Consider the following 17,519-nt stretch of genomic DNA (forward strand, 5'->3'; position numbering starts at 1 on the left):
GTTTATGTATCCTTGTTCTGTTGGAGTTGTTTATCAATGCTCATTCTACTATGGTCTAAATCAGTGTAGCTTATATTTTTACATCCTCTTGGGCAATTCTTGCTAGGAATGACTGATAAGGTTATGTGCTTAATTTACATTTACATATGTCCCTAGTAGGGTTGGGACAAGTCTAAATATACCACCCAGGTGTCCGACCCCCTTTTTGTCGATCCTACTGGGTACCTGCTGTAGGTCTCAAGAGTTGGGCACAATAGTTAGACGTATAATATGATCTGATCATTCATACACCGAAGTTGACTGAAACGTTATCTTTTTTTTTCAAACCTAAAATTCAGATGGACTATGTGCACAGTCAGAAAGTGATACGGACATTAGCAACTTGTAGTGTAACCATGGAGTTTTATTGTTATTGTCATCAAACAATATATCCTGGATCTGGGTATTCCTGTGAGTACCCGAGTCCTTCTCTGGCCCCTCTTGATCGGAGTACCGGAGTTACCTGTCCCAGCCCTAGCCCAAGTATACGAACATTAGCGACTTCTGAATGTGCTTGAAATTCTCCAAATTACTTCATTTTGGAGTGTATACCTTGAGTGTTTCATTTTGACATTCATCAGTTCCCAAGGGCTATCCAGCATAATGAACCAAATAACCTGACCTATAAATAGACTATATCATACACGAATAAATAAGTCTTGAGCACATTGTGCACTCAGCAATATTCCAGCTACATGACGATGGTCTGTAAATAATCGAGTCTCGATCAGACAATCCAGTGGTCGACATCATGAGCATCGATCCCCGCATTTGGGATATGAGGACATGCATCAACCAAGTCCACGAGTCTGACCACCCATCCCGTTAGTCGCCTCTTACTACAAGCATAGTCGCCTTTTATGGCAAGAATGGGTTGCTGAAGACCTATTCTGCCCCGGATCTTCACAGGTCCATTGTACATGAACAGTAGAACCAGTGTGACACGGGACTATGTGGAGAACGATGTTATTCACCATGTTAACAGTAATAATTACTTAATAGATGTTTTTACACAATTTGAAATGGAAAGATATTCATGTGATAATCGGTGACTGAACATTTATTGGGCATTTAGTGAGCGAGTGAGTTAGATTTAACGCCATGTTTAACAGTATTCTATTTATATCACGGCTAAATGTCAGTTTGATGTGGGAGGAAAGCCCGAAGTGATGCAGGCCTCAGACGTTTATCACTTTGGTGAAACCCACGAGCACGGGTATGGTGCTGACAAACCTAGCAACAAAATCGGGGCGAACTGGGATTCGAACCTACAATCATAGGTTTCTGGCGTTCCAGACTGGGCCACCCGTGCCTCCTATTGGGCATTTAGGGTGTAGTGTGATAGATTATGGTTTGGCATCGAGTGACATGTTCCCCGATGATGATGAATGTCTCTGTAAAAAACATGAACGGTGCCATTATGTAAATGCTTTCAGAAATAACTAAAGATAACTCATACCTTAAGTAAAACAAAGTTTGCAATGAATACAGATAACTGTGTGGAATCAAGAAGGACCAGTTTGCACAATGTAAAAGGAGTGACCTAGAAAATGCAGCAGCGGTAGACTCTAATCGTTTCTGGGACATCATAAAACGTATGTCTGGACGACCGCAACGACCCAACCCTATTGATATACAAGACTAGGGGACTATTTCTCGTCGCTGAATTCTGAACCAATGGGTATTCAGAATAATCTTGGTGAGGTGGAGGACATAGTGACAGGTCATGGTTATGTGCAAGTACTGACAATTGACATGTTAGAATCCACAATCACCAGATCCGAACTTTTTGAAAGCATCAGTGCCTGGAAACTTTATAAATCAGCTGGCCTTAGCGACATCTATGGAAGTCATTGTACAAACATGATTTGAGTGCTAAAATGGGTAAAATGTTACAATGTGTTGCTTCATGGGTGTGGGTCAAGGGTGTATGCTTTGTCCCTTTTTGTTTCAGTTTTTTTCATAAACGAATTGGTTACAAAATTGAACAAAACTGTCGTTTTGGTGTTAAGTTACATCCAGAATTTATTTATATTTTTCTACTTATATTAGCGGAAGAACTTACTGTGTAAAAATGAAGTTGGATATCTTACATGATGACGGTTGTATATGGGAAATGCCAGTCAATCTATCGAAAATAAAATTAGTTATTTTTCAAAAATAGGGGAGGTTTATCACGTTTGAAAAAATGGTATTATGATGGAAATGCTTATAAAGTAGTTACTGGATACAGTTATCTTGGCTTGTATTTTAGTAATAGATTACTGAGATCGAATGCTTAAATAATATTCCAGTTGAGGCAGGAAAGGTGTTCATGGTCCTGTTAATTAGTATACATTCCTTGAAACCATACTCGCCTCACTTTTACTTAAAATGTGTTGATACAAAGATAACACCAATACTTTTATACGGGGCTGGAATTTGGGGGTTTAGTGACATAGAACCGAGGCTGGCAGATGTTCTATTCAGTCGCTCGCTGTTTTGAAATGTGTCAAATATTGGCTGTCATGCATAACATGCAGGAATCTCGTATACCCCCAAAATGTTACAATATGCTGTAGTTGTACGATGAACAAGGCCACGTAAATTGGGTAACGAAACTTAAATCTGTTACTTTCAGATTAGGATTTGGTGATGTCTGGTACTTTCAAACATGTGGTATTAAAACCGCGTTTTTAAATATGTTACTTCAGCTTTTAAAACTGGCTTATCATGGCTTATTATGCACAGTTTAAAACATCCATTTCATGTGAGAACTATTTGAGTAGTATAACTGTAAATAAAATCAGGACTCGTTTTGGGTTCAGTTCAATATTCCTCGTGAATTTAGAAAATGTAAAGTTTGTAACCTAAACCATATCGAAAATGAATATCACTTTTTAAATTTTTTTTCTATGTTATAGCCATCTGAGGCAAAGTTTTTACATCTTTCCAAATATTCTGAAGTTTAATACACTACTGTCATCGCAAGACCCTATTATCAATACGAATACAGAAAAGTACTTGTTTTTACGCCAATGCTGTAAGAGCACAAATACTCCAACTTTGATAATATGCAATTGTTAAAACTGCTTTTTGAAAAATAAAATGCAAAGGAATTTGATACTGTTTGCACCTAAATTGTATTTCGTTTGTACATAAAGTCCCGTGGCCTACAAGTACTGAATAAAGTGAAGACTAATTATTCGTAATACTAATAGCTTCCTTCAACTGTGCATGTTTATTCAGGAACAACAAAAAGTAGAGCCATTGAACTTGTGCAAGTGCAGTACACCTTTCATATTCCAATAACCTCTCAACAACTACAACCTGGTCGTTATTTACAGGTTTTCTGTATGGGTCATAACTGACGATTTTGTAAATCTTGATGGAAAGGTGTATCTAGGGACACTATACAATATGACGTTATTTACGTTACTACCTTGCTTCCATGGTAACAGAAAGGGCATCTACAGAGCTGATTAATCGATATTCAGAGATTTACCATCATGGCAATCATCCCCCACTCCTACCTACCCCCCCCCCCCCCCCCCCCGAAGATTGAATGGTTTCTTCCTAACTGACATGAAATACTCTACAGGCCGTATGTCTAATGTTATTTTTCGCTATTTTCAGCCAACAATGGTCTTACTTCAGGATATGCTAAACTGCCATAGAAAAGGTATAGAATTAATATCTGAAAAATATAAACTTTAAGTGGCTATATTTGACTTGGCACGGTACTTGGGAAACCTACAGGTTTTTTTTTTTCTAATCAAATATCATTGCATTGGAATTCCTTTCGTTTGTAATAGCATATGATTCTGGTGTATGCTTAACTGTCATATGTCATAACTGACAAAATGTCCAACCAAGTAGTCGTTGTAGAGAGGGGATCTAAAAATGATTAGTCATTTGCACATATAGACAAAGTAACGATCAATTAAATCTGCGAAGTTTCATGAAAGTTCGATAAGTATTATTTCATAGTGATAACCCTTAATGTAAAAAAGATATAAGCTATCACTTCAACCCTTAATGTAAAAATCTTTACATTAAGAGTATTTTTTACATCAAGAGTTGTAACAAGGGAGAACTCGCAACTCTTAATGTAAAATATTTTTACATTAAGAGTTATTATTAACTCAGGACACTTATTGGGAACATGAGAGACGGTGCCAGGCTGTGATCACATGATGTGGATCACATATGCTTTGACACCACATGCACTAGAGGAAGTAGAAATGACAACCCCAAAAGAAAATTTTAAACAATTATTTATTACAAAGAAAGAAAATAATATTTACATAATTTCTATTAGCTTCTAATTACCTAACCCTATTACTACAAATAATACTAATCTATTCTACTGCTGAACCCTAACACTATCCTACAACTACATATATACTACTGCTACTACTACACAACCTCTAACCTACCAGAAATGCAATTACACTACTACTAAGACACACTTTTACTATATAACACTACACTACCAATACTACTAACACTAATTTCTTAAGATTTTAGACTAAACTACACTCTCATCTGTACTCGAGTACTACTTACATATACATTCAAATATTGGTAAAACATAGCCATCATTGTGCTATACCACAGCAAATCAAATGCAATTACATTTGTACACAATACAATCTAAAAGGTTCAGGTATATATTACATGTTATTTCACATCACAATCGGGGCGGAGGGGTAACCTAGTGGTTAAAGGAATCGCTCGTAACACCGAAGGCCTGGGTTTGATTCCCCACATGGGTACAATGTGTGAAGCTGATTTCGGGTGTCCCCCCGCCGTGATATTGCTGGAATATTGCTAAAAGTGGTGTAAAACCTTACTCACTTGTTAATTGTCCTCCATGATAAAAGTTGAATTTACCTCAGTCAATGTATTGTCTATAATGACAACAGTTAGTCACTTGTAAATTGTCCTCCACAACAAACGTTGAATTGACCTTTGTCAGTTGATGACATGCATCAACCAAGTCAGCGAGCCTGACCGTCCGATCCTCTTACGACAAGCATAGTCGCCTTTTATGGCAAGCGTGGGATCCTAAAGACCCATTCTATACCACTATTACTATTACTAATGATAGCAATAGTAATAGGGATAGTAATAGTAGAAAAATACAAAAACAGTTACAATCTTACTCATTATTTACATTTACAATATACATTCTACTAATCAACAAAATTTGATTATTTACAAACATTCAAATACACAATTTTACAATACATAAATATATAAATGAATGAAGTACTTGTGCCCAAAGAACCTGAGGTGTATTGCTGACCCGAGACGCGTACCACCTTACGTAACCCTGCACTGGCATGGACGATCTGCCTTCACAATGGTTCAAGCGATACAAGACTAATAAGTATAGATATCATTTTCTACAGCCTCCACTACATTTGACTAAAATTGTGCCTGCTTCATAATATACATCCGATATATGGGGAAACAAGTATTGCTAATCCATTAAAAAAGTTTACGCTTTGTACTTAGGGAAACAACAAAATAGTAACTGTCGGTTCCTGAATAACAAATATCTTTTTTTCACGAGCCGACAGGAGTTACAAAACACAATCCTACTTTCTCCAAATTAAAATACATCCTTACTTCTTGACTTTGACAAACTTGAGGAAAAATACATCCTCATTCTTTGAAATTGTATTTATACTGTATGGTGCACATGGAATGTGTTGTCTGAAGATGTTGCACCAAGCGACATTACCAGCTGGTCGTTACAACTCATGGTACAAGGTATCCTTATACGGATGTTTCATCAATCACATGCATGGTTTTAACATGAACATTGTTATATGCAAAGTTATGAAACACAACACACTATTGCCAAAGACAAGGTTCACTTTAACATGTCTTCAGATCATGCTGGCAAGAGTTTCCTAAAACAATGAAATTCACTTGAGTTTCAAAATAAAAAAATCCAAGTGGACATTAATTGAAGATATTTTTGTTTTGTTTGTTGTTGAACGCCGAACTCAGCGATATTCCCGCTATATGTGACAGCAGTCTGTAAATAATCGAGTTTGGACCTGACAATCCAGTGATTGATACGTGCATTGATCTACGCAATTGGGATATGATGACATGTATCAACCAAGTCAGCGAGCCTGACCACCTGATTCCGTTAGTTGCCCTTTACGACAAGCATGGATTTCTGAAGACCTGTTCGGAATCTTCACAGGACTAATTGAAGATAATGATATTGAATAACTAACTGACAGTTCATTCATGAAAAATTATGGATCATTTGTACAATAGAGTGATGTCACAGATATGTTTTAAATGTTGGTAAACATGGTTCAAATAAAACCATACTTGGTGACATTGGTCAATGTACTTTATATATTTCTAGTTGTCTACATTTGGTTGCAGTGAGCAAAGATGGATGTACACAGACACAGGATTCACCACATGACAGGTCGCCATAATTGCCATTAGCAGGTTACTTCTTAACACTTTTTCTTTAATTGTGATGGTATCAAGACTCAGCTACAACTTGAACAATATATAACTACATTACAAGATAAAGCATCAAGAAGAGCATTTTGTAAATTCAGAATGTCCTTGCATAATTTTCACATAAATATAGTTCGTAGGTCTAAGGATATTGAAGTTATTAATGGAGTATGTACAAAGTGTTGTAGTGATTATTGAAGATGGATGTCATGTTTTATAGATTTGTAATAGTCATCACACTAGGAAAGAACATATCGTCCTAGTGTGTGTAAAAAGCATGATGATAAGCAATTGATGATAAATCATCTTCATTCATTACACATTTCCATTTTCTAAAAAGCATTGTGTATTCATATCATAAATGATTGATGTAATAAAACATATAGCTATTTTCTAAGATCATATAAAACAAGGTTAGATTGTTTCACTAAACCATGTGACTAAGTCACTCGAACATGTGAAGACAACTGTACTATGAATATTTTGTATCTGCAAGTGAAACAAACATCTCTCGATGAACATCAATTGCATGTTTCTGGAGACAGCAAGGTCAAAGTCAATGTTCAGTCAATGAGTTCAGAGAAGAAACAGATCTTGAACAATTCATCTTTCATAACGTTGTGAGCATGTGATACTTATCATACTATTGCCGCCTTAACCGAATGGTAGGCAAAATGAAGCGAACTATTAGTATTGCTATCCATTGAGTCAGGTCAGCATTCCTTGATATGAGGAGGTCAAACACACTCTTATGACCTGATAGAGCTGCCAGCACAACTGGAGTCCATCCGTTCTGTCCCTTGGTATTGATGTTAGAAGGTGACACAAGATGTTGTACTTTGGCCTTGTTTCCTACCAGACAGGCAAGATGAAGGACACTATTACCATCTTTGTCCACCAGTGTCAGGTCAGCTTCCTTGGATACCAGGAGGTCAAACACACTTTGATGTCCTTGGACAGCTGCTATCATTACTGGAGTGCGTCCTTTGAGTCCCCTCGTATTGATGTTAGAAGGTGACACAAGATGTTGTACTATGGCCTTGTTTCCATCCTGACAGGCAAGATGAAGGACACTATTACCATCTTTGTCCACCAGTGTCAGGTCAGCTTCCTTGGATACTAGGAGGTCAAACACACTTTGATGTCCTTGGAAAGCTGCTATCATCACTGGAGTGCCCCCATTGAGTCCCCTCGTATTGATGTTAGAAGGTGACACAAGATGTTGTACTATGGCCTTGTTACCACCCAGACAGGCAAGATGAAGGACACTATTACCATGTTTGTCCACCAGTGTCAGGTCAGCTTGCCTGGATACCAGGAGGTCAAAAACACTTTGATGTCCTTGGGCAGCTGCCATCATTACTGGAGCGCGTCCGTTCTGGCCTCTAGTATTGATGTTAGAAGGTGACACAAGATGTTGTACTATGGCCTTGTTTCCACTGTGACAGGCAAGATGAAGGACACTATTACCTTGTATGTCCACCAGTGTCAGGTCAGATTGCTTGGATACTAGGAGGTCAAACACACTTTGATGTCCTTGGAAAGCTGCCATCATTACTGGGGTGCGTCCATGTTGTCCCCTGGTATTGATGTTAGAAGGTGACACAAGGTGTTGTACTATGGCCTTGTTTCCACCCAAACAGGCAAGATGAAGGACAATATTACCATATTTGTCCACCAGTGTCAGGTCAGCTTCCTTGGATACTAGGAGGTCAAACACACTTTGATGTCCTTGGAAAGCTGCTATCATCACTGGAGTGCCCCCATTGAGTCCCCTCGTATTGATGTTAGAAGGTGACACAAGATGTTGTACTATGGCCTCGTTTCCACCCACACAGGCATGATGGAGGACACTATTACCATATTTGTCCACCAGTGTCAGGTCGGTTTTCTTGGATACCAGGAGGTCAAACACACTTTGATGTCCTTGGTCAGCTGCCCTCATTACTGGAGTGAGTCTGTTCTCTCCCCTGGTATTGATGTTAGAAGGTGACACAAGATGTTGTACTATGGCCTTGTTTCCACCCACACAGGCATGATGAAGGACACTATTACCATATTTGTCCACCAGTGTCAGGTCAGCTTCCTTGGATACTAGTAGGTCAAACACACTTTGATGTCCTTGGGCAGCTGCCATCATTACTGGAGTGAGTCCGTTCTCTCCCCTGGTATTGATGTTAGAAGGTGACACAAGATGTTGTACTATGGCCTTGTTTCCACCCACACAGGCATGATGGAGGACACTATTACCATATTTGTCCACCAGTGTCAGGTCAGCTTCCTTGGATACTAGTAGGTCAAACACACTTTGATGTCCTTGGGCAGCTGCTATCATTACTGGAGTGAGTCCATTCTCTCCCCTGGTATTGATGTTAGAAGGTGACACAAGATGTTGTACTATGGCCTTGTTTCCACCCACACAGGCAAGATAAAGGACACTATTACCATCTTTGTCCACCAGTGTCAGGTCAGCTTGCTTGGATACCAGGAGCTCAAACACACTTTGATGTCCTTGGAAAGCTGCCATCATTACTGGAGTGCGTCCGTTCTGACCCCTAGTATTGATGTCAGAATGTGATATAAGATGTTGTGCTATAGCCTTGTTACCACCCACACATGCCAGGTGAAATAAATCATTTTCATATTTGTCTTTGGTTTTCTTGTTAGATATTGATTGCAATACCTGATAACACTCGTAAGATCCCATGCCTGCTGCAACCATTAGTGGAGTCCTTCCTTCGCCATCAGTAGAGTTCATTATAACTTGCTTCACTTCATCAGTAAAGACTTTGCTGGTGTGTTCTTTCAATACTGTTAGTGTTTTCTTATGTCCAAACATGCATAATAAGTGTATGATGTTTCTCTTGTCTTCATCAACGGTAAACACATTGGCACCATTTTCTATCAGATAAACAAGTGTTTCAGAACTCCCCCAAAGACCAGCCAGCCAAAGCAAATTGTCGATGGCAAAATCAGTGTGTGGGTGTTCAGTCCTGGAGAAGAGCCACTTCAGTACTGCCAGGTTGTTCTTCATAACACAACCAATCGTGCCTTCAATGATCTCTGTTGGAGTAAATTCTCCTCCAGTTATATTTTCGATTTCTAAGACAAACTTTTCATTGTGTCCAAGAACAGCCCAAAACAAAAAGCACCTCCCCTTATCACTTTTGTGAAACCAACTCTTGGCCATGGATCTATCACGGTGTAGTTTGTCAAGCAGTTGAAGAGCCACCTTTTCTTGTCGGAGGATGGGGTGTGTCACTGATTTAGAAAACTGCCCATGCTGCATTGATTCTGCAAGTCGAGTAGTCAGGATGTCATAATACTGTTCAGAGACATATATTAGGGGGAAATGATCATCAATTTTGCTTTCCTCCACTGGATGTGGTTGTACTCGCTCATATATGAAATTATCACTGCAGTGAGTCAGCACAAATATTGGACTGATGTCATACAACGAACAAGCACAAGCATCATATATGGAAGAATGGGCAAATCCAACAGCATCACCACGTGTAAAGAATGTTCCTCTAAAACACTTTGCTGCTTCGTACATTCCTAAACATGAAGCTGATGGCATCAGCTCTAAAACAGTTCTGACCATGTTGTCCAGTTTCTTGTCCTTGCCGTTTGCTTCCAACTTGGCCAAATCTAACCTATCTTCACATAGTAGCATCAGAACTAATATGGCTGATCGATCAGTTTTCACCCTCAGTAACTGTCTGAGTTCTTGCCTAAGATAAAACAGTGGTTCCTTGAAAAATTCCTTTGTATTTTGGAAAATGGATGAAAAGTCAAAAATAAGTTTACAAGTAAGAGGAAATCCAAAGATATCGGAATCCATCTCCCACAGTTCGAAGTCTGGTATATCCTCATCAGAATGGTCTCTATGTATGTCCCTGTGGTGCTCAAATATAGCCTGTTTCTCTGCTTTAGAATATCTGTGTTTCTTTTCAGTGGTTAAATCCACCAGTGTTTGTCCCTCGAACAGCGAGAATCTTTCATACTGCAGCTGATCAAGTCCATCATGGAAGTTGTATGTCTTGGATGTGAAGACAACACGAATATCCTTTGTGGGCTGTTTTATTGGGTGAGAACCTCTACTTGATTCATTTTCATGTTCACCACTTCCTGGTTCAGCTTGCTGTTCTTTTTGTGATTCCCACTTCTTGGCCGACTTTTTGCAGTGTTTTAAGTGTCTATCAAGCCTATTGAGAAATGTTTTCAGCTCTGAAACATCTGTTGTTAATCTAACAGTACCAAACATATCATCTATGATCAGAAATACTTTAGGTGAAGAACTCAAGAAGCTGTCCAAGTCAAACTGTTCAATTCTGTCCACAAATGCAAGTTTGTACCCCCTTTTTCTATACTGAGAACCAAGCTTGAGAGCTGCTGTTGTTTTGCCTTCTCCTGAAGCACCACAGATGGTGACATGGCAATGTTGCTTCAGTTTTTGTTTTACAGTCCTGAAGCTCTCTGTTTCCACAAAGATTTCTTCAGCATCACTTATTTGAAGGTCAAGGGTAGCTGCAGATGAAGACAACCTTCATTAAATGATTTATTTATGACATTATGTTAAGAGCACTCATGCTCTGACAGCTGTGTGGTTTTAAAACCTATTTGACATAGGCTCCAGTGTCCGATCCAGTATGTTTGGCTCTGTAAATTTCTTCTCTGAAATTGCCACACTGAGGAAGCTTAACTTTGGCATGTAATTTTCTACTACTGATGACATCATATTTAGTTAAAAGTGCCAGTTTTTGCCCTCGGTATTTATCATGTTTATCCTGTTTATGCAGAAAATATTTTGACATCAGATCTGACAGAAACTTTTGCTACACCATATGCATAACCAGTGCTGACATGGCATTACCTACCTTCACCAACTGTCCCTGCAGGGGTTGGTCCAGTAAATATGTTCTGTGTCTGGACGAGAGTGATGGCCTTAGGGGCATCACCTATCAACATTTCAGTGACACAAATGCATTACACTGCTTAATAATAACAAATAATCAAAAAGCAGGACAATAACCTCATAGCTCATCTTCTACGGGATAACATGTGCAGATAGCCTTAATTACTGTCAGTTATGATTCATATATTTGTGAAGGCATCAAATTCAAATCTTTATGGAACAAGTTTCATGTGTCTAACAAACATTGCTAACTGTTGAATGGTCATGTTTTGTATCATATTTTCTATCACCATGTGAGTGCTAGGTTAGAATTGGTCCCAGACAACCTGTACTGGTTGTAAGAGGCGACATAATGTAATATGTTGGTTGAAAGCATATGATTGTACCCCAACAGTGTGGATTAATGGTGCCATGGCACAGACTCAATTATTTACAGGCCGCCGTAACATTTATAGTATAGTTTGTTTTGTTTGTTGTTTAATGCTGCACTCAGCAATATTCCAGGTATATTACGGCAGTCTGTAAATAATCGAGTCTAGACCAGACCATCCAGTGATTCATATCATGAGCATCATTCCACGCATTTGGCATAAGATGACATACATCATCCAAGTCAGCAAACCTTACCACCCTATCCCGTTAGTCGCCTCTTACAACAAGCATAGCATGGGTTGTGTCTACTTGTGTGCCATTTAACTGATATAAGCACATGAAACAAAATTTTACTTTTTATGAAAAACAAAGATTCTATAACAGCCTTAGACTGATCGTACACAGTGTCATGGAGAAATATACAACAGAACTGAGATCAAATTGTTAAGATTACTTCCATATAATTCAAGTTTAAATTTATTAAAGGGGCACTGATCTAACGCAATTCCCGGGACTGGTTGTTGCCTTTGTTATTGGTTTTTCCCCGTGAGTACCCGGATGATATGCAACTCAACAGAGCGTGACCGGAGACTGGGCTACCGTCTGCAAGGACAGCTAAATAAACTTGGAAGCTGGAGGCAATATTTGTTTTACGAATTTTTGCATAAACACTGATTGGTTAACTGTGATCTATAAAGATTTCGACAAAGGGCGCATGTTAATTAATTTCTTCACCCTAAACAGACAAAAAGAACGGCGGAGCTCATCGGATGTCCTCATTTGGAAATACACCAGATGGTTATAGTTATAGTTATAGTCGGATTGCGTCGATAATACGATTACCAATCCCTTGTTGTCATCCACGTTTTCTCGTATAACCCTACACTTGTGTATTTGTCGTCATTCACTTGATGCTCAGTTAATGAATTTATTACAGGTACAATTAGTGGTAGCACCACTTAGATTACCTGACAAAGGTTCCCATTTGGCATTTATTGTGTCTGGGGTAATTATTCAATCTAAATCCAGGTTTGAAGTGAGGTGAAATGTGTGTTATGTAATATGCGCGTGGCAGACCAGCAAGAGGTGAATGATCAGTTGATTTACTTTTTTGTTGTAAATCAACAGATCGTTCCTAGTCATCAAAGGATTAACAGAAAATACGTTGATTGATTAATCACTGTTATCTTGCACAGTGGATATGTCAAAAGTGAGTGTTTACATGTCTAGGTTTACTAAAACAAAGGGAATACACTCATATCATGGCGTGAAGTGCCGATGTAAAAACAACATACTTTGTTCAAAGGGTTAACTGATAATACGTTGATTGATTGCTCATTGTTATCTATCACTCAATGGATTTTTAGGAACCGTGGGCGTTATGAAAATATTTGTCACGTGGGCTTTCTCAGCCGACCCTTGAGACTTAACACCTATGTGAAACACCTGAAACAATCCAAGTGATCAGTTGAGAAACGAACACGGGTTATAATATCCCGAAACGATATATATCTTTTAAAATATTTGATTGTTACAGAGACACGTGACATCAAATAAGTTTCTTTGTACAGCTGCAGACGAGTGGGGATATTGTTCCTTTGTGTGGATATTCACGGATACATTCCTCGAACAAGGAAGCTCCTAAAATTTATACACATAAATTTGGTAGGTTGCAATTATGGTATTTGCATTTTGTTTTCCTTCATTTGAACCGATTCGGTCTTGGTTGGGAAATTCTTCAATGCGCGATAGACGTTTTTTTCACAGGTCTTTTCCTTTGTAAGCGTGTATATATTACCGTCAATTTGTAAAATGTGATTCTCTCAGGCAATCTATAAAATGTGTAAATATTTCAGTCATTTTGACTAAAACATCTGTCCAGATTGATTAAGATGATCAAAAGGGCCTACAGACATTACAACAGATTATTATGTAGGATTAGAAGCCAAACAACATAGACATGTACTTTTCAACGTAACATTTTCAGTCTCTTGGTGATGACATTAAACATAAAAATGTTTGGAATTCGTTATCATAATAATACAGATGGAAATGTTTTTCAGTCACTTTGTAAAATAACTCAATATTTAGACTTTAAAATTAATGTGAAAATGTTACACATTTTGACAGTAAAAAAATATACACACTTTAAAAAAAGCAATGGTCAGGTGAAATATTTACTTTGTGTTGCAAGTCAAAATAGTGTTAACGAAAATCGCAAAATTACCAAGCAAGTGACTTATCAAAACTTCGTCACCATTTCCGTTGCTACCCACAAAGATACCTACATTTCCCTATTATCTCGAAAACTGTATTTCATTTTGTTGGTCAATGTGACCATACGCCCTTATTACTACCCATAAAAGTGACTGATGCGCTTACGTATTGCGCAGCAGAGGTCGCGAACTAGTCTAGATTTCTGCTATACATCCGGGTACTCACTGGGAAAAAACAATAACAAAGGCAACAACCAGTCCCGGGGAATTGCGTTAGATCAGTGCCCCTTTAACTTCATCTAAAAAAAAAAAGAACTGTACCTTACATGTTGGCGGGGTACAGTGACATTAGTAGAATGGGTCTCAGCCACTCAGATTCCGACATTCATGTGTAAGCACAATGCTTTATGGATGGGTTCAGGTGTTGGGGTCATGTTGTTTTGAATAAGTATTTCTGGATTTAACGAGGTCATGAAACTGGGCTACTTGATTCTATGTTTTATGAGATGGAAATGTTAACTCTTTCATCACTGGCTGCCCCAGAGTTATGTCCCTTGAAACCCTGCAGTCCCTGACACTGACAAGGCCTGTACACTGGCCTCCCTGGCAGTATTATTAGAAAATCACACCATCATTTTTGATGCACTTTTTCTACCAGAAACTTGCTTTTAATATACATTGATCATATACCATTGTAAAGAGGATTAAGTATACTTTAATATTCTTTGTTGTTATTGTCTCTAACCTTTGTCATTATCTAATTACAGGTGTTTACAAGTGAAATAAAACTTGAAAACACTGAAAAAATGAAAACAGACAATGAATTTTGGCTCAAATTGTATTAAAAATCACAAAACTAAATCACAGATACAAGGTAAACATAACACAGTGGTCTTGTCATCTTGGACGGCACAGGTAATCGCAGGTGTTACAGGTAAATTCTCTTCATGCACATCTGTAAACAAATAAACAAGTTTACAACTCTTGGTACTGACTTTGTTTTCTATACTGATGTCACATATTACTTATGATACACCTACAGTCTCTTAGGTAAACTCGTTAACACAGGTAAACTTGTTAACGCAGGTAAACTCGTTAACACAGGTAAAAACAAATATTTGATTTATTTTGTTCTTTTTCAGGATTTGAAACAAAAATTAAGTATTTAAGTTTTTAAAAAGTAATTTATCACATTACATGAACATTGAACCACAGCTACTATAAGAATGACATCACAGGGAAGATATCACAGATTGATCTGAAGAGGGAAAGATTGTAAAAGGACAGAAAGATCGTAAATTCAAGTTCTGCAAATATAAAAGTTGTGATAACATATTTACAATACACTGCTATTTACAACTGCATAATAAATTAAATCAGTACTTTATTAAATCAATTAATAAATAAATAATTTATACAGTTACTAAAATTTAAATTAAGATGTAAAAAAACAAGAGAACAAACATGATTATAGAAATAAATTTTATTCAAATTGAGCGAAATATAAGGACATACGACAAACCGGCAAACTACAATTCGGATTGCAATCAGAAAAATAATTTAAAAAAAAAAGAAACAAATACGTCATGCCACTCACCTTTGTTGTTGTTGTGATCGCTCGTTCACGTGTAGGCTGCATTCTCATTCGTCGCACTGATAATCCGTTCAAACACAGAATCATTGTAAAACAGTTGGAAAATATCAATAGTATGACTCTTCACTCACCGTACGTGTCAATATATATATATTCTTGAGTCCGGTCGCCTCTTCAAAATCCCTCATGTCTCCACTGTTGTGGTCCCTCTGCCACTCCCATTCTTGAAAGTTGGCGGGGGGGACACCTCGTCGAAACCGTCAAAATCTTCACCAAAATATTCGCGAAATTCCCTTTCCCCTTCGCTTAAATTATTCAATTCAAACACATTATTATTCCCGATAGAGTCGTTGTTAATCATCTGATCGCTATCCGAATCGTAGTTGGCCGCCATTACGCTTGATTTACGATTCAAGCGAGAAAAATACCTGTCGCGAAAACAGGTGACATCCGCGATTTTCGCGCCAAAAAGACGGGGAAATTCCATCGAATGACGTGTCAATCACGTGTATATCTCGTTTCCATATTTAGAACGAGATTACACACGAGAAAGGAAGTAGAAAGAGCGATTTTGTAAACACGCTCGCGCCGCCCGATTTATCGGGCAGCCGGGTGTGGGGCTTGGACAGTTCTCGCCCGATTTTTCGGGCAGCCGGGTTCTGGGACACGGTTTATGCTGCCCGATAAATCGGGCAGTCGGGGCGAAAGGGTTAATGTACCAGAGCTGTCTCTCAGGGGAATACCTCCTGAGCTGATGACCTCAGTCGTCTGGTCTTCAAGGTCCTCCTCCTCCTGTGTCAAGGCCACACTTGTCAAATCACTTGAACTGGCCATCGCAGTCTAAGGTCTTTGCACAGCTATGTCATGCAGGGATGAGGTTGCTATTGTCAGGTCCATCTGAACAAACAAACTATTTTAATATAATTCACAACCACTGATCTAGCTTTCAACCGATACATACAACTGCATTACCTGTGAAGAGTATTTTTGTTTATGTTAATATAGTTATAATTTGTTTGTTGTTTTACGCTGCACTCAGCAATATTCCAGCTATATGACGGCAGTCTGTAAATAATTGAGTCTGGACCAGACAATCCAATGACTGACGTCATGAGCATAGATCCAAGCAATACGGATTAATGACATGCATGAACCAAGTCAGCGAGCCTGACCATCCGATTCCGTTAGTCGCCTCTTGCAACAAGCATAGTCGCCTTTTACGGCCACCCCGGATTTTGACGGGTCTTTTGATTATGTACTCAACAGGTGACAAATTTTATTTTTTGGACTGTGGCACTAAAATGCTTCCATACTGATCAAGTCGTCGCTGTATGGCTGAAATACCGGTAATGCTGATGCGACATTAAATTTTAACTCACTCACCCATACTGATCAAAGGATTGGTGAGCTCAAATGTCTGCTTATCCTGAATCATACAAATGTAAAGAAAAAGAAATACCAAAACAAAATACCATACATAAGAAGTAGATTTAGATGTAAAATGTTCAAACAATTGTATAATTATAATACTTATACCATCTAACATTTCTCTGTTCTCAGCCGATCATAGAGTGGAAACGATTAAAAAAACACCTCAGCCGAACACATCCCAGGTATCACCACTAGCTGTTGCAAAACATGGACCTTGGCTACCTGACCACGTGATCTGTCCCGCCAACTCGTTTGAAGAGAGTTTGTAGGCTTGCGTAACTGAGAGGCTGGGATGGTTGGGTTCAAGTTTTTCGTGTGCGATAGGATGCAATTTATTAAATGTGTAAATTATACAATAAATTGTATATTCATAATACTTATTGAAGTGGCCTATATTAATCCATAAATTATTGTAAATTCATATTATTGTTATTAATTACACGAACATAACTTTCAAATTTAATATGCT

At 38.3% G+C, this 17,519-nt stretch overlaps 1 protein-coding gene across 1 annotated transcript in view; it reads right to left on the reverse strand.

The window, feature by feature from the left end:
• Positions 1-5,303: 5,303 nt before the first annotated feature.
• Positions 5,304-17,519, reverse strand: part of LOC139467856 (uncharacterized) — a 55,493-nt gene continuing 43,277 nt past the window's right edge. The window contains exon 7 of the mRNA XM_071249360.1: positions 5,304-9,085. Within this exon, the coding sequence (XP_071105461.1) occupies positions 7,163-9,085 (1,923 nt within the window). The 3' untranslated portion in view covers positions 5,304-7,162. The remainder of the gene's footprint in view (positions 9,086-17,519) is intronic.

This window comes from Haliotis cracherodii, unplaced genomic scaffold (genome assembly GCF_022045235.1).
Source record: "Haliotis cracherodii isolate W230 unplaced genomic scaffold, xgHalCrac1.p SCAF_2, whole genome shotgun sequence".
NCBI lineage: Eukaryota > Metazoa > Mollusca > Gastropoda > Lepetellida > Haliotidae > Haliotis > Haliotis cracherodii.